General features: G+C 40.8%; 1 protein-coding gene across 1 annotated transcript in view; it reads right to left on the minus strand.

Annotated features, from left to right (window-relative positions):
* PREX1 (phosphatidylinositol-3,4,5-trisphosphate dependent Rac exchange factor 1) overlaps positions 1 to 19,663 on the minus strand; it is a 206,138-nt gene extending 186,475 nt beyond the window's left edge. The window contains exon 1 of the mRNA XM_051976532.1: positions 18,585 to 19,663. Within this exon, the coding sequence (XP_051832492.1) occupies positions 18,585 to 18,833 (249 nt within the window). The 5' untranslated portion in view covers positions 18,834 to 19,663. The remainder of the gene's footprint in view (positions 1 to 18,584) is intronic.
* Between the last annotated feature and the right edge of the window lie 2,659 nt (positions 19,664 to 22,322).

Genomic DNA, 22,322 nt, shown 5'->3' on the forward strand with positions numbered 1-22,322 from the left:
CACCATGACTTCCATGAAGCTCTGGAAAGAAAAAAAGCAACTGTAGAATTTCAGTGTCTGTGGCAGCTGGTGCTAAGTAACAACAAAGACTTAACACACGGAGAGAAAGCTGGGGAGCTAGGAGTCAGCACTGGCCAGGCAGAGCTGTGAACAGTATCTTGGCCAGAAGCCATCTCCTTGACTGATGGATGAAGGATCCTGGTACGAGGATAAATAATGGAGTGAGATATTGTTGAGGAGAAGCAGCATGGGTCTCCTTTCCCTTGGCCACCCCATCTCCCTCCCGCCTCCATTCACCCTCCCTGATTTTGTCTTCTCTATCATGAATCCCACCATCACCACACCCACCCCTTGTCCCCTTCTGTTCCAAGCTTAATCTTTGCTTTTCATCCAGGAGATCCAAGCAGACAAACTACAAGCATTTGGATCCTGTCCCACAGCCCTTCTTAGCTGTCATGACCTCCAAACATATTCATTCTCACTGTGTCTCTGTGTATCTCCTTCTCTTTTTCATAGACACAAATACAAACACACACACACACACACACACACACACACCTGTATCCTCCCTAAAAATAGTTTATTTCACACAAAGATATTACAGACAATATAACATAACCCAAGATTTTGTTTAAAAAAAAAAAAATGCTAAACCCAGAGGAATCAACCAGGATAGCATAGTGGCAACTGGACCTGGAATAAAAACTTGGATTCAAAGCCTACTCCAGACACTATTTGTGCAGTATCAGTTTCTTCATTTATAAATATGGTTGGACTTGATGGACTCTAAGGTCCTTTCCTACCCTGGGATAATCTTCTACAGAGGAATTTCAGGCCTCAATGGGAAGCACCTTCCTATGATCTCTCACATCATACATCTCCTCCCTAGGACATAAGACCACAACTATATGTAGCTATTTAAGAGCTGTACTGAAGCAGACCCACAGGAGAAATTCTGACAGATCCCAAAGTCTGTGCCTTCATTATCCATCACCTTTGTCAGTCTCCTTTGCGCTAAGATAAAAGCCCAGGAGTTGTTTTTGTGTTATGGACCCCTTCTGAGAAGAACTGTCTGTAATCTATAAAAGAGAAGCCAACTGTATCAAAATACAATAACTAATTTTTTAGTGGAAGATGAATGGGGAGAGAGAGGAAATAAATACTAGTGAGTGAAAAATATATATTTTAAAAGAAGTTATCAAAAATTTTTATTAAATAATCTCAGATGCCAAATTAAGAAGCCTGGACTAGACAATCTCTAAGTCATTCTCATCTCTAACATTCTATATTCTGTACTCCTGAGCCTCTTCCAGCTCTGACATTCTATGCTCTATTCTAATCCTATATTAGAGCTAGGATAATGGAATGAAGAGAAAGAACACGTGACTACCATCTTCAAGTGTCTGAAAAGTCTCTCATGTGGAACAGGGATTCAATTTGTTCTGATTGGCTCCAGAGAGCAGAAGTAGGGGGAAACTGCAGAGGCAAATTTATATTCAATGTAAGAACAACTTGCAAGCAGTTAAAGAGTTGCCTGAAAATAGAACAGGCTGACTCTGGGGGGACTAGGCTCTTTAAATGCAGGTTTTCAAGGGAAACTTGGATGACCACTAATTTGCCCAGAGAATTTGTGTAGAAAACATTCCTGTTAGGGCTCATGAAGATTAGATCTGGACCTGAGAAATCAAGGAGTCCGACCCAACTCTCCTTCATTTTACAGAAGAGGAAACTGAATCTCACAGGGCTGAAATATAAATGACTAACCCAAAGTTCACATAGGCAGTAAGTAACAGAATCAAAGTTTTGGATCCAGGATACAAAGAGTATCTATGTTCTATGGTTCCATTCTATGCTCTATGGTTGTTTCCAGCTCTAACATTTTGTGTTCTACTAATGTTAACATTCTAAGATTCTTATGTCCTATATTCCACAGTATCTTCTGACTGACAGTCTCTGTTAAAAGCAGTATGGCATGATGGAAATGGCAACTATATTGTAACCAAATAACACCTGCTACCTGTTACCTGTGTGTTCTTTTCTCATCTGTAAAATTAGGGGACTAGAATTAGTTTAGCAGTGGGCAATGGATACCAGGGATCAAGACATCAGAAGGAAGTTCAACTGACTCAAAAATTCACATACATACAAAGCATTTTCATCTGTATTCAGCAAACACACATTCTAAAGACTAAATAATTATGCATTACACCTATATGAGATTACAATTCTTCAAATGTGATTATGACTAATAACCACAAATTAATTTAAATGTATTCTTGAATTCATAATGCATGTCAATATGTATCTTCTCCAGTAACTAAAGACAACAATACAAGATGCCATCATGTTTATATTAAAAAGAGGTGACTACAAAATCTCTACCCCAGAGATACGACTGCTTTGACTACAAGAAGGTCAAAAATGGAAAAATGCAAAGAGAAGTCTCCTATGCACCAAAACACCACCTTTTGTAATGGCAATAAAGTGGAAACAAAGTAGCCGTTCATCTTTGTTGTTCATCTATTGGACATAGGCTAAATAAATTATGGCCCATGAATCTAAGATATATTATTGTACTATAAGAAATGATGGACAAGAAAAATAAAGTAAACTATAACATATTATAACTATAAGTGTCAGTTTTTTCAAATGTCTGAACACTTAATAATTATAATGACTCAGTTTGGTCCCAAAGAAGAATTCTGTTCAAATAAAAAAATGCACTTTTCTCATTTCTTTAAAGAGGTGGGAGACAATGAATGCAGAACACTGCTTATTCTCCATTATAATGTTATATTATTATATATTATTAGTAGTTAATTTTACTGAACTTTTTTCTTTTCTTTCATATTCTTTGTTACCAGGGATGACACTGTGCAGAGGAGGGGGGAGGAATAAAATATGAAAATGAAGGTGATGCAAAAACAAATTTTAAAAAAAATTTAAAGGGGAATTCTCATACTTGAAAGGATTGGGGACTTTGAAGGAATTTTGAAGGACCCCTAAGAGCTCTTCCTGCCTTAAATATAGAGTATAGTATAGTTTCTAAGGTCATGACTTCTGAGATCTGACATTCATTGTACACTCCTAAATATAATAGAGCATACTTGTCTGCAAGCTTCAGGGTGACTATCACCAAGGCTATTCACCCTACCAGTTCTACATGAGAGGATGTAGGACTGATGGAGAAAATCAGTTCCCCTCTTTCCTCTAACTCTCACACAGATGAGCACCAAACTCAATGCCGAAATAAATTTCACATCAGACTCTGGGACAGAGAAGATTTTTGTTACTAGGAATTGAGTTAACAGCCTCTCCCATGGCATCCATGTCCTGCTCACTGAATCTTCTGGGAAAACCCTGAAACCCTTATACTCAAGGTCCATGGAGAGATTTATGGGGGAAATCCTGGAAATTTTATTATTAATATTTCAATAACTTGTCTCCTTTTTAAGGCTACATGTTTTATTTTAATGCATTTTAAAGATTATTCTAAGAAGTTAAGAAAGAATACACAAAAGGGAAGGGAATCCATGACATTAAAATGGGTTCCAGCTCTTTACCTATAAATATTTACAAATACTCATTCTCATCCCTTTCTGCCAAACAAAACTACCCTTAACCCATAGAGACAGGTGTCCATCCAGTCCAAAGAGGTCCAAAATAAGAAAACTTCAAACTGAAACAACATGTCCACTTAAATTACTGAGCAACTAACTAGGAACATGTTGAAGATGTAAAGTAAGCAAAAAAAGTGTAAGACAAAAAGCCTTGCCTCTCCCCTCCAGGGAATCACAGTATAGTAAATAGGTTTTGTTTTCCCCCCATCCTTTTCTTTACCTCCTACTCCAGATCTCTCATTTAATTGTGTAGTGGATCATTCCAAGAAAGGGAATATCTTTGTCCCCAGATGCTTTGATCTCTTTTAGTTTGAAAAAAACATTTTCCTGAAATACTCTATACCTGGCGATTTGTATTATATTGTGTATATACATATATATCTAAAGAAACTGGATTGGCCTTCATGGAAGAAGAGAGCAAGAAGAGGAAAATATAGGAAAACTATGCCGATGACCCAAGGAAATAAACCTGGGGTGTGTGGGAGAGAGGGGTGCTGGCTAAACAGTTAAGAGTTCCCTGCTCCAGGACTAACTCAGATCCTGGGTTCCATCAACCCTTCCTTAAGAATTTACTGTCTTGTCTAGTCAGGGAGACAAGTAGTAGCATTAGAAAACTATATAGAAGAAATTAGTGAGTATTTGATGACCATTTCTGGCTCTGAAATTTATATTCTGAGGTCTCTCTCAATTCTTTCTATATTCAACTTGCAATTCTACTGTCTAAGGTTCTTCCTAGATTTGACATTCTAGGTTCTAAGGTTCCTCCTTCTAGGTCCCACATTCTATATTCTGTATTCAAGATTCAAGGAACCTTTCCAGTGCCCACATTGTAAGTTCTAAGGTACCCTTCCAGTTCTAACTGTCTATGTTCTAAGGTACCTTTCCTATTGGCATTCTAAGTTCTAGGATTCCTTCCAGTTCTTCATTCTAGGCTCCAGAAATGGATTATGGATCTGAATTAAAGTCTGAAATCTGGGATGAAAACAGAGGGCAGTATTCCTGCCTTTCAAGCTTTCAATCAAGACTGACCAAAGAGGCTGGCAGAAGAGTCTTGAGAGACACCCTCTGATTGAACTAAGATTGATGGGCAGTATAGCAGTGATAAGATGGCCAACTCAAACCTGAGCTGAACTATGTCCTGTGACATTTTGGCAGTTTGGGCTATCTCTAAATCATCACTGGTTGACAGGATTAAGCATTGGGAGAGATCTAATCCAATCCCTCTCCTTTGAAATGAGACACTGGTTAGGGATGCCCCATTTCACAGAAAGTAACAGAGCTGGGACCCATAACTCCAAAATCTTTTTCCCCTACACCAAACATCCATGGAGTGACCTGGAGGAAGTTAGTAAGATTTGGGAAGTAGAGCAGATAGATATGGGAAATTCCAGTTCAGCAGCTGATGTTGCAAGGGCTTCCTACCATAGTCCTCCCTCCTCTGCCCCACTTAAAAAGGAACTAACTCAGACTCCTCCTCCTCCTCACTGTCAGAGAATGCCATCCCTCCCCCAATGCCACTCCACCATAGAAGCAGAAAAAAGGAACAAAGCTACCTTCACTCTCCTGCCCTCCATCATCCTTATGACACTTTTGGACAGACATACCATAGGACAAATTACCATAACCATATTACCATAGGACAAAAAAAAAAAAAAAAAAAAAAAAAAAGTCAGGTTTCTCTCAGACACTGAACCCCCTCCAGCCTCCTGGCTACAGATTTCTCAGAAAACCTAGGAAGAGAAAAGAACCAATAGGAAGGGGCCACTGGGACTAGCTCTATGCCAAAAGGTTAATTCCAATCACTTGGCTGTGAATTAAATATCACCCCTTACCAGCCTGAATTTCATCAGTGGAAAAAAGCACTGAATTTGCAAAGAGGAGCCTCAATATTCCTCAGTTTAATTGTGATTATAGGCAAATCACAATCTTTGTATAAGCCTATTTCCTCATCTGTAAAATGATGTGTTTGGACCAGGTGCTTCACATTCCACAAGGCTTGTCCAGAGGCTCCAGACTGATTTCATGCCAGTGAAATAGCTCATCTGGGTTCTAGTACTAGATCTGGCCCTAATTGACCCCTTTCCTTTTATCAGCCCCAAATTTCCTTGTCTATCAAATAGGGGCAAAGGGATTTATGCAAAGGCTTCTTTCCAGCTTAAATCCTATAAATCTGTGAAATGTCATCCTGCTCTGCTTTGAGTTCCTCACTCCTTCTCCTTTTTTTTTCACTTGTGAGGTTCCTCATGATGAAAACAGTACTGAGTATTAAGCCCAGGAGAACCTAGAGATCACTAAAAAAAAAAACTTCTCCATTATTTATTAAGCACCTACTTCGGTGAAAGTATGGTGCTAGATGATGGTGGAAGGTGGGTAGGGAAGAGGGAAGACTTCAAAACTTCAAGAAAAGTCCCCAAGAAAAGTCCCCAGATGAGGAAGCTGGGGGCTCTGCAAAGTTTGAGTTGCTCAAGGTCACACAGGGACTAAGCCTTTTCTGACTATAAATCCAGCATTCTCTCTCCCACAATTTACTTTCTTCATGAGACTAAATAATACCCTATCCTCAGTCTCAAGGAATATTTAATACTGGGTCACCTCAATCCTGACACACTCATGGTTCTTTCTCAAGTCCTACAAATTCTTCCCCAAGTCCTGTCCAGAACACCCAGACCAGCCTCCTTCTCCACTGGCCCTACCCCCTCTTTCCATTTCAAGGTCTGCATTTAAGAAAGGGATGAGACCTATGACCTGTTGCTGGGCCCTGATCCCAGCTGTCTCACTTAAAGAGAAAACACCACCCCCCTGACCTACACTTTATGACTGTTGCTAGTTCCCATCAAAGCAAACAGGAAGGGCTTCCCCAATCTTGCTCCCCACCCCCTTCCCTAGCTCACAACATCTGGTAACATCTGTTGACAAATGGCTCCTGAAATGTGGCGACAGACAGATGCAGGTATCAGCAGGAGGTCCCCAGAGAAAATATGCCCCACCCATTCTACAAGTTACCTAAGGAGAGACCTGTAGGTTTCCTCATTAGCAATGCAACCTCTTGGCCTAGACCCTAATTAATAGGCTTTGGGTTATTTCTGGGAGCTGAGTTCAGAGTAATATAGAGGGGAAAAGACTAGTGTTAATCCGGGAGACTCAACAGGGAGCTGATATACCTACTGGCCACCAAAAGTGAATTAAATTAGTTTTGTCTAACCTATAGCTGCTAATCAGATACTGGTCATCACTGGCTGTGGAACAGCTCCCCAGGGTTGTTCAAATTAAATTAAATTCTGAAGAAGAGTTTCCTTGGTAGATTTTAGTTGTAGGGTTACTGATTTTGGTTGGTGGTGGTTTGGGGGGAAGAAGGAGTGTTTGGGGGAAGGGTGAAATAGAATTATTTTTCATTTTTATTTGCATATAGGTATCATTACTGTCTCTCCACTACCTTTTTTTTTCCCCTTGATCTAGTTCCAGGGCAATTAGGTGGGGCAGTGGACAGAGTACCAGGCCTGAATTCTGGGTTCAAATGTGATCTTATCTTCCCCTTACATAAGTGTATCTGTCTTCAAGTAAAATGAAAGACCTCAGGAAATACAATTGTTTTGTTTGATCAAAGTTTTGTCTTTTTTTTTTCCTCTTTTAGTTTTCTCCTATATCTAAAGATTCCCTGACAAATTGAATTCAAACCTGGCAGCCAGAATCATGGATCAGATAAAATAACCGCCTGCATTTGTTTGGCTCTTGTGAGTTTACAAAATCCTTTATCTCATTTGAGTCTTACTACCATTCTTAGATAGGACAAGTAACATTATCCTCATTGTGTAGAAGAGAAAAAGGCTTAGTGAGCTGACCCAGGTACTTGGCTATTAATAAGCAGCATGTTAGGCCTTGAACCCAGGTAGAAACACTTGAATGCCATGTTGCTTCAGCCAAGGTAGGTGAGGTTTCTGCTGGAAGTCAAGCAGACAGAATTAAGTTACATATTTTATTTAGTACTGATTAGGTCATAGCTTTCCTCTGTAACTCTAAACAGTCAAAACTTCCTTGACCCTATTTTTTAAAATAGTATTTTACTTGAAGCCAATTACTCTTGAAAAAAGAAATCACAGAAATTTACTGAAGAAAACAACTTAAAAAATAAATTTGGCAAAATGAAAAAAATACTAAAGAAGTTAATTTCTTCATCTGCAAAATTAGGATGGTGATAACAATTTTTAAAAAGTATTCTCAAAAGAGATCAGAATTTAAGTGACCTTCTAGTGGTTTTTCCCCTTTTGGTCTGATTTTTCTTGTACAACATGACTAATATGGAAATATGTTTTAAAGTACTGTACATTTATAACTTATATCAGATTTGTAACATGAAATCTTACAAAAATGAATGCTGAAAACTATTGTCCTGTTACCTTTTATCCTACCACTGCCGTGGTCAGAAAGCTTTTTCACAAAATACTGAAGAAATATCAGGAGATACTGCCTACAATCTTTTAAGGAGAAGGGTAGTGGACAGAGTACTGTCTTGGTCCTGGAGTCAGGGGACCCAAGTTCAAATCCAACTACAACCATTTTCTATTGGGATGATCTTAACTTGAAGTTTCTTCCAAATCAAGAGCTGTAATCTTATACTTTACTAATAAAGGAAGCCTAGAAAAAAAATCAAAAGCAAATCTAAACAATGATGTCTATTTTGCCTCTATTCGCAAATATCCTTTCAATTCACCTTTCAAATGTGGCCATAACAAATCCTTCGTTTCATCAAGATATTCCTCTGCTCAAAAACCTTCTGTGGCTCATTATCACCTTCCTAGGAAGTTGAAACTACTCTTTCCAAATTCATCTAAAATTACCCTACTGCTAGGATGTTCCCAGAGCATCACACTCTTACCAACCTCCCATGTTCACAATACTTTCTGATACTTAGAATGCACTCATTCCCTGCCTGCTCGCCTCTATTATTTATCTAATATATCTCCAATTCCAAATATTATCTTCTCAGAGTAGCCTTTCTTTAGGCTCCTTCCCTTTATAACTTCATAATGACGGCACTTTGTTCTCCAACTCTTTAATGCCAAATCCAATACTATTATACATTTTAGTTCTCTGAGCTTGTGTTTTGTGTTTTAACAGCTCTCTTTTATCTCCAGTACAGAGCTCTGCACTTAGGAGTCCCAAAACAGGAACCTATGACCCCCTCTCAAAGCTTCCACTCTACAGCTTCTTCAACCTATGCTCATACAGGAAGGGAGGACCAAAGTAAAAGTAAACAAACCCTTCTTCAGGCTTGTGGCTGATACCCTCCCCTGTCAGCCCCAACCACAAGATACTGGGCTAGCTCTCCTTGGGCCCCACCCATGTGAAGTCCCACCTCCTCCCAGGAAACCTCCCCAGATAATATAGTATACTAAGCTCTCCCTCCTTTCCTATAGACTTCAAAAGCCCTTGGTTAGGAGTCTATTACAGTGTCTAGTCAAAAAGACAGGAATTGTAGACCCAACTCTGGGACTTACCAGCTGAGTGATCACTGGGTTACATTCAACTTCAGTGAGCTTTATTTAGGGATAATACCCTATCTAATGACAGGATTGTTGAGGGAAAACATTTGTAAACTATAAAGTTTCTGAGAAATATTTTCAAAGTATTTTCATGTAGGACATTTTATAAATCTGAGACAGGTATTTGTTTCCTATTTTACAGATGAAAAAACAAACTCAGAACACTGAAGATATTTATCTACATAGGTTCCCAAAGCATGGACCACCTCTGGTGGTCCCTAAAACCTTTTCAAAAGTCCTAGAGGTCAAAATTATTTTTACAGTAATAAAATATTCCAAATAGCCATAAATATAAACTACATTAACAATGTCCTAAGAGAAGGTTTGTAAATTATTATTAAATAATTTTTAAATATATTAAAAAATAGTTTACCACTGTTACAGCAAACTTTGGCATTCTGAATTTTTCTTCTTATCAAGAACTAGAGCAGCTCACATTTATAAAGCATTATCATCCCCATTTTAGAGGAAGACAGGCTCAGAGAATAATGCAATACCAAGAGTGTTGGATTTGTTATCAGAGAAGCTGGACTCAACTCCCAGCCCTACCATTATAGGAGCTAGATGAGCTTGGACAAATCCCTTAAACCTGTCAGAACCTCAGTTCACCTACAAAATATCGGGGCTAGACAAAATGACCTCTGAAGACCCTGTCAGTGCTAAACATATGATGTTATGCTGTGACTTGTTCCCAGTCATACCATCCCATTCCATGCCAAAGCCTCTGTAGATCTTCAGGGGGCTGCCTGAGGAAGGTTATGGCTCAGCCCTACTCAGAGACGAGGACACAGATGGGCTTTTCCACTCTGTCACTCTTGCTTTGACAGAAGCCCAGTTGGTACAAACAAGAATGAACAGGAGAAAGGTTTGACGATTCCCACCAAGGCAGCTAAGATCCTCCCATGTTTCCTGGGACCAATGACTACTACCTCTGCTTTCTGGTTCTCTGAGCTACCCTCCCAGAAAGAGCTTCACTTCCTCAATGTAAAGATCAAGGGATCATCTGTCACTAGCAAACCCCTATGTAATGAAACCCCTATGTAAACATAGATTAAGTATCCCACCACAATATAAGACAGAGGTCAGAGATATCATAATCAAATGAAAATGCCTGCTTAATCTTTCAAGAGCAAAAGCATGAAAGAAATCAAACTGGTCGAAGGCTTCCCTCCTCCCCTTCACAGCCTTGGAAACCCCCTAACAATTCCTCTGCAAGATAATTCTAGTATGGCCTGGCCCAGAAAGGCCAAACAGCCCACCTCATTCCCCAACGCAAGCCTAGATTCTTATCAAAATGAGATAATATTTGTCTAAGTGCTTAGCTCAGAGCCCAGAACATAGCAGGCACTTAATAAATGCTTATTTCCTGCTCTCCCCTCCCCCTTCTTCAAACTCCACCTATCACCAGTCACCCTAACAATGCTTTAGCCTCCAAGGTAGGAGGGGCAGTTCTGGTAAGTAGAAAAAGCTCTGGAACCTGAAGCTCTACAAAGCAGACTTTCTGAGACAAGGAGTCAAAAAGATTTGACTTTAAATTCTGTTGAGATACTTAGTAGCTGTGTGACCCTGGGCCCCTCTTCTAAAAAATGAAAGGATTCCCTGGTCTCAAAGTTCCCATTTAAATCTATGACTCTATAAATTGTATGGAGAGAAAGCAATTGGGAAGAAGAGAATAATTACCAGACACTTTAGGATATCAGACAACTTTCTACCCTTATCTCATCTAATCACCGGTGAAAGAGATTTTGATTGTTGTTCGGTTCCTTCGCTCTACTATCTCCTGAAGTCTGTCTAAGCTCATGTTTGTTCCTTCAATGACATTATCTATCCATTTCACCCTCTGCCATTCCTTTTGCCTTTTGCCTTCAATCTTCCCCAGTATCAGTCAGGGTCATTTCCAATGAATCCTTTCTCCTCAGTGAAACAGATGGTAAATTATAATCCCCAGTCTGCAGGAGGAAACCAGGAATCCATAGGTGTAAAGCACAGGTAAATAAGTAGGAAGGACACCCTTCTTTAGAATTAAGAAGCTTGTCTTCTCTCATCTTCCCAGTCCACAGTCCTTCACCTTGAAGACAGCTTTCAAATATTGTCACAGGTGCCAGTCCAGGTGCAGATTTGCCCTTGACTAAAAGAACTCAACCCCACCCCCACTCTCCTCTCCTCCTCCTCCTCCTCACTGTACTGTCTCTGTATATCAAGTTTAAAAGAAAACAACTGGATGGGGTGTTGGAGGGGTTTGTTACAAAAAGAGCTAGAGTAGGATGTGGGTTATCTATGAGCAGGGATACAAATCCTCCCAGAGCCTTCTCACAAGAGAAAGGAGAGCCTTACTGTCTCTTGGACAATGAGACCAGGAGCAGGATGAATCTGGATCAAGGATGTTATCAAAGGAACATGGGTATGGGGCAGGAAGCCACTGGTCTATCTAATCTCTAAGGTCCCACCACAGTTTTAAGATACACAAAATCATTAAGTCATGAGCTAGAAAGGACTTAAAAGGTCACCTGCTCTCACTCCCTCATTTTAGAGGTGAGGAAAAACAAATTTAAAAACTCAAAAACCAATTCCACTATAGCACACTTCAAAGTCAAGTCAACATCATTTATCAAATGACTTATTATGTGCTGTGATGAGTACTAGGGATATTTAAAAAGGGGGGTAAAATCAGGAACAATAATAGGGGAGACAAGATTCAAATGAGAAATATAAGATATACACATATACATAAACTGTATGTGTACATATACATATGTAATAACTAATATACAGGCATATGTGGAGAGAGACAGAGATAAAATAAATTGCAAATGTTGAAGGTGGGATTTTAACTGAGACTTTTAGGAAGGAATCAGCATTGAGACAAGATTCAAATGAGAAATATAAGATATACACATATACATAAACTGTATGTGTACATATACATATGTAATAACTAATATACAGGCATATGTGGAGAGAGACAGAGATAAAATAAATTGCAAATGTTGAAGGTGGGATTTTAACTGAGACTTTTAGGAAGGAATCAGCATTGAGACAGAATTCTTAAAGGGGTATTCAATATGAAGTAGAATCAGTGGAATTTGCAATAAAATACAATCTCTATCCTTACTAATTCTGACCCTGGCTTAGAAAAGTTAATCTCTGTTAATTAATCTGTTTTTCACCTCCCTAAATAAGAACACAGTATTCCGTGACTTTTAAGCGCCTTTCAATCAACATCCATGAACAAATGAGTTCAATAAATGAAATAAGGCTGTGCTGAATGAGTAGCACACCCTTGAAGTCAATAATGAAGCTCTACACAATAACTTTTTAAAAATGAATGACAACTCTAAAACTCCTTCCCTCCCCTCTTCCATCATATATGCTTTAATCAATAAAAAGAAAAAGAAAAATACATACAGAAAGTATTTTATATGTGTCAGAAAAGGTGGGAATTAAGTCACATAGTAGAGGCTGGCACTTTTGAAAAGAACCAATGACATCACAATATTGGGGTCAGGTATGTCTTAACTTGCAAGTGAATTAGAATTTTAAGGAAGCAGAGTCAGTCTCACTCTTCCAGAGTCCAGTGGCAAGACAAAAATTCAAGACAACTGACAATGGTTCAGAATACAAAAGGAAGTTTTCTTTTGCTTGGAATAACCATCCTCCTACCCTAACTCACCAATAGGTTTGAGCCTGTCAGTTATACTCAACCTCAAGCTATCTACCAGAGCTGTTTACAGGTTGCAGCCACTACTCATGTTTACAGCTTCTAGGAGCCACAGATAGTCTGTGGAAAGGTAGACCCCAAAGGTGGATGAACAATCCTGAAAAGGACTCAAAACTTCAGACTGGAAAATCTTTCTATGGACCTGGGACCTAAGGGTTAGTGTCTTATCATTTCCGTTTCTCTCTTTTCCAACTGTTAAAAAATGGTACCATTTTGATGCCACTGTTTGCTGTAGAGTAGTAAGATCCCTTAATTCTCTAAGGCTTATTACAATTTTTCCTACTGAGGTCCCTTCCTAAGAGTTATTCCAATTTTGACATTCTGGGACTTCAAGTTTCCCATTTGCCTCCCTGTAAACCTCTACCTGCAAAAAACAAAAAGAAAGAACCAATCCTCTTGCTGCTCCTATTGAAAAAAATCATTTACCTTCAGAGACTATAAACCTCACTGTCCAACCTGAAGATAAAGAATGAATAAGGAATTCTCTAGTGCTAGTTTCATTTTTTGGGTTTTTTCCCCAAAATTGACAATTTCTCTATATGACTCTTCAAACAGCAAAAGGCAGTAGATATATAGTCAAAAGACCTGGCTCTACTAATTTCCCTTGTGGTGAATATAACGGTAAACTTCTCTAGATCTTTTAATCTTCAATAAAATGAATGGATTATATTAGCCCCTCTTTTTAGAGTCTATGTTCAATGGACTGTGCTAGATGATCAGGGATTTTAAAAGATGAATAAGCCTGGGTCCTTACTTTGAAAGAAGCAAAGTGTGACTCTATCTGTGCTATTGTTATTCAAATAATTATAAAATGTCAGTATTCAATGCCATTCAAATAACACTTAATTATACCTACTATATGAAAGTCTAGGGGTTTAAAAAAAAAACACATAATTACTGTCCTTAAGGAACTTTTATTCCACTGAACTTTGTTTGTAATTCAACCTATATCTTTCAAAGACTAAGGATATTGAGGAGTAATATAATGAAAATGAATTGCATTTAAGAGATGCAGAATGGCTCTAGGGAGCCAAATGTGACAAAAATTCATATATAAAAAGAACAGAAGGATAAGGCTATCACAGATATTCAGACCAAGTGCTCCAGGAAACTTTGAAACAAGGAAAAATACTTCTAAAATATAAAGGTATTGTTCCTGTCAATGGGGAAAGCAAATCTTGTACTTAAGGAACTAGAAAATTTTAGGTAGATGCTAGTACTATGCTGTGGCAAAGCAAACTTAGTTCTTACACACACAGCTTTCAGATATTCACACAACCTATCTAATCCAAACAAATGTGCCCAATTGTACTCAGCTCCTATCTCACTTGCTCAGTGAAGCTTTCCTTGGCTTAATCAGTCCAAAATTTTCTCTTTAGAAAACTCATCAGCATTAAAATTCATAAACTTGTATATCTTTTTGGATCTTCACAGAAACCTGTTAAATCAGCAAGCATCTACTATTTGATAGGCTCTATTATTACGAGGCATTTGGTCCAGAATCTTCCTAGTTCAAGCCAGAGCCCAGGACCTTTCCCACTGTCTTAGAAGCAAGCCAGTTAAAATACCACTTGCTGTTCTGAAATTCACTATAATTTAGTTTCATGTTGTTTAGTTACCTCTTCCTGTGTTTATAACTCCCCAAATAAATTCCCAGCTTGCCGATAGCAGGGACCATGTCAGATTTCTCTGTCCCTAACATGGAACCAAACACAGGGCCCCACATGGATGCAGTCCCCTTCCCTCCCCATAAAAGTGGATGTTCGAATACATTTAATCAATACCTTTTTTAAAATCAGCCATAAAAGTTGGAAGAGACCAGTTCAGCTCATTAATCCCTGCCAAATCATTAAAGGGAGGGATTACCCATACATTCTTCCAGGAGACAGAAGGCAAATCCTTCTGTAACCACCAACAATTATCAAGACAGGAAGCTATTGGGGCAAAGAAAAGGGAACAGAATTAACTTGGAATGGGCCAAAGTCAGTGCTGGTCACACTAGAAGACTACCCTAATTAGCAGGAATGATAATAAAGACAAAGAGCAGGTTGGTTTAAGGGATCTTTCTTGCTAACACAAGAAAAGGAGAAAGGTAAGCAAATCTCTCTGGCTAACAACTAAGAACATGTTCAGGATGCAGTCTGACACCTGCATGGGGGGCTGATAAGCTCTGATCTTAGATACAGCAGACAGAATTCAGGATTGAGCATAAGGATTTAAAGGGCTAGAAGGGAAGGTATGGAAAAAGCATTATTGTCCTGTCTTCCATCAATTTCTATCAAATCTACTTACAAGGATAGGATGATCAGGAATATCCCCAAGTATCCTTTTAAATAAAAACAGTGGCTAACCCCTACATACAAAATCAATTTACATTTGCCCTAGTAACACATTGTATAATTTGAAAGGATAAGGAACTCACTTTCCTAATTATGCTTTGCTTGGAATAAATTAACAAGTAGGGTAGAATGCTTAAAAGTTATAAAAGATCAAATCCTGACACTTTCTTGCTGTATAATCATGCCATATCAAAGGTCTCTGGTGTTTATCTTAAAAATGAGAATAGTAACATCTGTAAAACCTAATGATCAAGTTTTTCCTCTGAATGAAGGTCAACCTTTTTAATATCAGTACTCTTGGGGTGATGTCTCTACATGCCATGCTAACACAAAAATGTCTGAAGAATTCAAGTTGAGACTCTTTGTCCAAAAAGCAATGGAGAGAAGATCAAGGCTGGGCTGAGCTAACTATAACACATCACAAACAAGAACATGTTACAAAATATGTCAAAGGATTGTCTGTATCAGAAAAAAGAAGGTTACATGGAGAGAGGATAGACTGCCCATGTACTCTAAATCATGATATCATGCTATCAGGAAAGGAAGAAAACTTCCTCTCATCCTAGCCCAGATCCTTGAATAGATCCCCTGTGGAAAACTTCTGGGAGGAAGTGGATAGGAAGCGTGGACAGAGATATGAATGCTAGGAGGAAATGCCCACAGCAATGAGACCATAGATCCATCTGGGGTTTTTGTTTGTTTGTTTCTTGGATAGTACCTACCTCACAAGGTGATTTCCAAACACTCAGTATAATGTCTGGCCTATAGTGGGTACTCAATAAATATTTACTGGCTATGGACTTAAATAGTGCTCCTCCCTTATAAAGTATTGTACAAATGCCAAGCATGTTGTTGTTACTTGTGTCATTATTACCACTCCTACTAATTAATAGGAATAAGCTCTGTTAGGTCAAGGACTATCTTACTTTGTATCTGTATCCCTAATTGCTGGTATGCATGTAATAAAAGTGCTTTATAAATGCTTGCTGACCGAATTTACAAATCTGGTTGTATTCCAATTCCTTCGAGGATGGATAATAAGGATTCTAGAGAAGGAAAGGTTGAAAGGTAAAGAAGGAAAGAAAGGGGTGGAAACCTGTGTTGTAGAAGAGACTGTCTTGTCTAAATAGTCAGTTTTCCCATCTATAACTTAATAATAACCAGATCTTATGTTACTGGTTTTACAATCCCATGAAGTAAGTGCCCAAAGTCACAAAGCTAGCAAGTATCTGGGACAGGATTTGAATTCAGGTCACTCTTAAGTAACATATCAGAACTTCTTCCCCTGACTAGGGTGAGAAAATTAAGACTAGATGATCCCTTCCAACTTTCATCACAATAGATACAGCATATTAAAATATAATTAGGAAATAAAAAGCTAGGGTCAGAGTCCCAACACTGATCACTATTTGACCTTAGCCAAGTCCCTGTTCTGGGCTTTTCCTGAGCTATAAAATAAAAAGAATGTCTAAATGATCTCTTAACGTAGGTCCCTTTTTGCTCTATAGTCCTATAATTCCAAAAACTACCCTGAGATTTAAAATTCACCATTAATGAGAAACTTGGCTGAATTTTTTATTCATGAACAGCCAACTTTAAATTGAGAAGAGTTTTTGTTGCTGTTTCAGGAGAGAAAGAGATGCCAACTCCCATGCTCTCCTGGCCTTTAATTGAGTCCATGCCTCTCAGAAGAAGTTGGTGGCTCCTAGCATTCATTGGTCAAGAACTGAAAATAAAAACAGGTCCAAGGATGGGAAGCTGTTTGCCTGCCAGATGGCCAATACCAGAGTTTGAAAAGCTCCTCCTTCCCCAACCCCCAAGCAGCAAGGGTCTGCCTCCTCGTTCTGGACTGGCTCAGACCTAAGTCTCCAAAGTTCAAGAGTGTCTTTTGCTTTTCCCCAAGAAAATCATCCTTCCCACTCGAAGCTCCTTACTTCTCTGGACCCAAGTAGGAGGTGGGTGCGTATTAAGGGCAAGATCCACATCCTACTTCCTCTAAGCCCATCATTAAAAAAGACTAAGGTTTCCTGGGAGGTAAGGGGGGAAGTAAAGTATCAAAGGTCCCCGATGGGGGAACAGTGCAAACAGAAAAGTCAGAAAACTGGAGATTAAACTCCAAAAGCCTCCATCTAAGCATTTTACTGTCGGCTCTCGCATAAATACATACTTCCTCCAAGGTGCTAAAAAAAAGTACCCTCTTGTGATCTCTTTAACAAACCGGTCTCAAATGTTCGGCTCTGCAGCTAAGAACTGATAAATCATAAGACACAGAGACAGGACTCACAATGGAAGGTTCCCTTTCTAATGCCAACAGAATGAGATTCAGAGTAAAGTTTCTACTTCCAGGATCACTACTAACTAACTCTGTGGTCTTGGACAAGTTAATTTCCTCACCCACTCTCCCCCTCCCCACACACGCCCCTCAGTTCTCCATCTTTAAGATGAAAGGGTTAAAATGAATCGTCATTCGAAACAAGAAGTTACCAAAAGACTGACAGGAGACTTGGCCTCTCGGATGTAACTGATTTTTAAAATATTTCAATGGAGAAGGAGAGAAGAAAGAAAGGCAGAATCCTGGAAAATGTTCAGCAAAGATCTCTGTCTTTTTTTACTGACAGGAACCACAGGATCTAAGGTTGGCTAATAAGGTCGGTTTCTCTCCCCTCTCTCTTCCCACCCAGGGATTTCTATCATGACCCTAAGGTAACCACGCTGGCAAACTAGAAGGGTCCCAAAACCTGGGAAAAGGTTTGTACCTCGACTATCCCTCAAAGTGCTCCCAGCCTTTTGCTAGTCTGGCTAGTCAACAGCCAGACCCTACGACTGCCCAGACTAAGGGGATGTTTCCTACTGGGAATTAGCAACCCCGGCCCCAGGTTCCTAAAAGAAGCAATGCCCTCCTCTCTTTCGCTAAGGTCTGAGCCTCCTGCTCGGATTACCCTACAGCTTTATACTATATGAGTCCTGAGTCCATGTGGTCCCGGGGGACCCTGTGCTTTAGATCCTCCTCCCCCTAACCCTCTAGGTTCTGGCTCCCACTTTTCTGAGATGACCTCCTGGGCTCCTGGACACCCGTTGGTGTTTTTTACCGTGCAGGGCCCAGCCTAACCTGCGGAACGCTGACCCTCTTTAACACCACTACCCAACCTCGGTCCGCAAGCACTGATCCAGTTCTGCCGCGCGTCCTTGCAACTACCCAATCCCCTGTCCAGTTCCGTGATTTCCAACCCAGACCAGCGGAGGTACTCGGCCAGACCGCTGTTTGTCCCGTCCGTCCCCATACGGGCGCGTGTATGCATACACACAAATACAAACACACAAGACCCTCCCCCACGCCTCGCCCGCCCTGCCCAACCCCAGCACTGACCGATTGCAAGAAACGCAAGGTGCCCACGTAGTCCCGCTCAGTGCCCAGAATCTCGTTGAGGACGCAGAGCCGAAGTCTCAACTGGCGCTCAGAGTCCCGAGCTGCGGCGGTGGCGGCAGCGGTAGCGGGGCCAGAGCTGGCCACCGTGGGGCCAGGGCCAGAGGTTGCGGCGGGGCCGGAGACCGGCGGCTCCGGGGGGCCAGCGCTGCTCCCACAGCTGCCGCTGTTCCCGATCGCGGGTGACTCCATGCTCGATCGGGAAGCTGGTGCCCCCGAAGGGTTGAGAGGGGGAAGGACGAAGAAGTCAGGAGCTCTGCTGCCCCATCCCGGACGGGGCGCGCCGGCTGCCCCGGCTAGCGGCTACTCCAATGCATGGTACGGTGGCGGCGGAGGCGCGAGCAAGACTAGGGGGCGGGCGGCCTGAGCCGGGGGAGGAGGAGCAGGAGGTAGAGGAGGAGGAGGAGGAGGAGGAGGAGGAGGCGGCAGCAACCCAGGAGAGGGGCTGGCCCTCGGGGCTCCCAGACAGCTCGGCCCCCACAGCCGCTAAGGGAGCGTCTGCCAAGAGCTACAAAGACTTCCAGACGTAGAATCAATCCCTCTTGCTCTCTTTCTGTCTCACACACACACGCCTGGAGTCCCAGTCCTCAAGTGGCTCAATCGCCCAGACACGGCGCTTACCAATCTACGACTTTCCTTTGATTCTAGGTAGTTGCTAATTTTTTAAAGGTGTAAAGTCTTGGAAGCCCGGGGCCAGGACGGTAACGTTGGCCAGCGGGTCTGAGCCACCCCCCACGCCGGGGGGATCAGGAAAAATACAAAACACGAAGTTAGAATTCTGCGCTAAGCCCGAGTCTCAGTTGTGGACGCCTCCGTGAGAAGGGTTTGCTGGAGACAGCGAACTCCGATAACTGCACACGCGCCCACGGGGGCAACAAAAGACACCCCACCCTCCCCCAGACCCAGCACCGCACTCCTATCTGATGATGCAAATCTCCCCATTCGCCCCTAGCCCCCGCCCCCGCTATACTCAGCCTAGGACGCAGCTCTCCGCCTCCAGCTCCACGGACACACACACACACACACACACACACACACACCCCACAGCCCCTTGGACACACACGCCACATACACACACTCTCTCAGCCCGTTAGACATACACGCCACAACTCCATCGCCTTGGACATGCACATTCCCATGGACACACACACACACACACACACACACACACACACGGGAGTTCCCTCTTTAGAGACTGTTGCCAATGAAATCCTGTCGGTGAGGTTTAGACTGAAAGGCTTTTGCCGGAGGCCATTTATCCTTGAGACTACCCAGTTCCCACTATCACATCTCAGACCACCGTACGATTGTGGCAGGAACATTGGATCTGGAGCTTTGCTGTCTGACTATGCTACCTTTGTGACATTGGGGAAGTCATTTTGATTTCTCTGAGCCTCGGTTTGCTACTTCCGAAAATAAAGGGATTTAGCTAGATGGCCTCTGAGTTCCAGCCAAACTCTAAATCCTATTTTCCTCAGGCCTGTACACTCCCTTCTACTCCCAGTGCGGACTGTGTAAATAAATTTTTGTCAGCCTTTTATCCTCTGCAGATTTTTTCATCTTTTCTCCCAAGTCAGACAGTTAGCTAGAGTTTTTAAATCATCTACTATGTGCCAAGTCTTGTGTTAAACTATAGGAATACAAAGAAAAACAAACTAAAAAGTCCCTGCTCCCAAGAAGCCCCGTTTAATAGGGATTCACCATATATACAACTATAATGCAAACAAGTTATACACCGGATAAATAAGAAATAATCAACAGAAGGAGGGCACTAAGATTAAGGAGGACTGGAAAAGGCTTTCAGTACAAGGTGAGATTTTATGTAAAACTTCAAGGGAGCCAAGAAAGCCTTGAGATGGGAATGAGGAACGATAGAGCTCTGGCCAACACAGCCAGTGCTATTGTTGCAAATGCAAATGGAGTGCAAGGAACAGCAAAGAGGTTAAGTGTCAATGAGTTGCAGAGCCATGTGGAGGGTAGTTTAAAAAAAAAAAAAAAAACAGTGAAGAAAGAGCTTTATTACTTAAGAAGGGCTCTAAAAACCAGGTTTTTTATTGATCCATTGGAGGTCATTAGTAATCACTGAAGATAACATGCAAGGTCAGACTTAAACTTTAGGAAGATGAGTTTGACAATTGAGTGCAGAATAAACTGGAACAAGGAGAGCTTGGAAACCAGTCAACAGAATAATTGCAATAGTCCAGTCATGAAGTGATTTGAGAACCTGCACCAGAGCAGTATGAGAGAAGAGAACAAGGACGTATTAAAGAGATGTTGGGAAGTTGGAAAAGACAGGATTTGACAACTAACTAGATATGAAAATAGAGAGAGGGAAGAGTAGAGGAACACAATTAATTTCTAGTCTGAGTGATAGATAAGATAGTAGTGCTCTTAACAGTAATGGGGAAATTAGGAAGTTGGAAAGTTTGAGGGAAGGATAATGGGTTCATTTTGGAACATATTGAATTCAAGATGTCAATGGTAATCCATTGGCAGCTGGAGTGAAAGACTAGAGATCTACAGAGAAGTTAGGGCTGGATGAGTAGATGTAAAAATTAGCAACATAGAAATGATCATTGAAACCATGGTAGCTAATGAGTGAGATACAATAGAAGAAGAGAGCCCAAAAAAGAATCTTAGGAGAACCTCAGGGTTACTGATAAATGTGATTTCAATGGAGATACAGCAAAGAGGAGAGAAAGATTGGTCAAGCACATAGGAGGAAAACCACCATTGTGAAAATCTAGAGAGAAGAGATTAAGAAAAAGATGATTGGCATCGTCAAAGTCTGTAGAGAAGTAAAGGAACTAATAATATCTTTTTAGTTATCTCAGTAGAAATTATTGAGGGTACTAAAATAAAGGAAAATAAATACTTCTCCTTACCCTACAGTAATAAACATAGTTCATGCTTTCCTTATGCTCAGACAAAGTTTGGGTTGGTTAGTTGATTTTTGTCCCAAACAATGATTTCTTCAGTGTAAAATGCTCCCAGAGTGAAGACCCCCTTCTTGGCAGATTAGCCATTTAATCTGAAAAGTGCCTGTGGCATTGAGAGATTAAATGATTCCTCCAGGATTATAGAGTAAGCATCGCAGGCAAGACATAAATCCAAGTATTCATGACCCTGAGGCCTTTGAGACTTGCCTTTCATCCTGGACCCCTCCCAAGAATAGGATAGGGCTACCACTCAGGTCTCTATTCCCTGAATAAGCAACTACATTTTAAATCTTTACCTAAAACTTTGGTAGGAGATAGGGATTGGGCATCAAAAAATCTGGATCCTACTCCAAGACCAGCCTGACTATAACCCATTTTGTGGCCTTGAGCAAATTATTTCCCCACTTTGGGCTTCAGTTTCTCCATCTATAAAATGAAGGATGGAGAGATGATAAATTTAGAATTTGATAAACCTATAGAAACCAGATAGATAGAAGCCAGTTCTAGCTCCCTCATTTTACATATGAAGAATCCAGCCCAGAAAGGTTAGATAACTTGTTGCACAGGTAGTACAGGTGGGACTTTGATTCCAAGTCCATTGCTCTTTCCAAAATACCACTCTGTCTCCTCTTTCTCTCGAATCCATTGCTGCTATCACACCTTTAACCATAGTATAATTCTAAAACAGACATGACTTGAGTAGGACCTGCAGAAAGTGAGTGTATGAGAACTGTAGTATAAT

The sequence above is a fragment of the Antechinus flavipes genome, chromosome 2 (assembly GCF_016432865.1).
Source record: "Antechinus flavipes isolate AdamAnt ecotype Samford, QLD, Australia chromosome 2, AdamAnt_v2, whole genome shotgun sequence".
Lineage (NCBI taxonomy): Eukaryota > Metazoa > Chordata > Mammalia > Dasyuromorphia > Dasyuridae > Antechinus > Antechinus flavipes.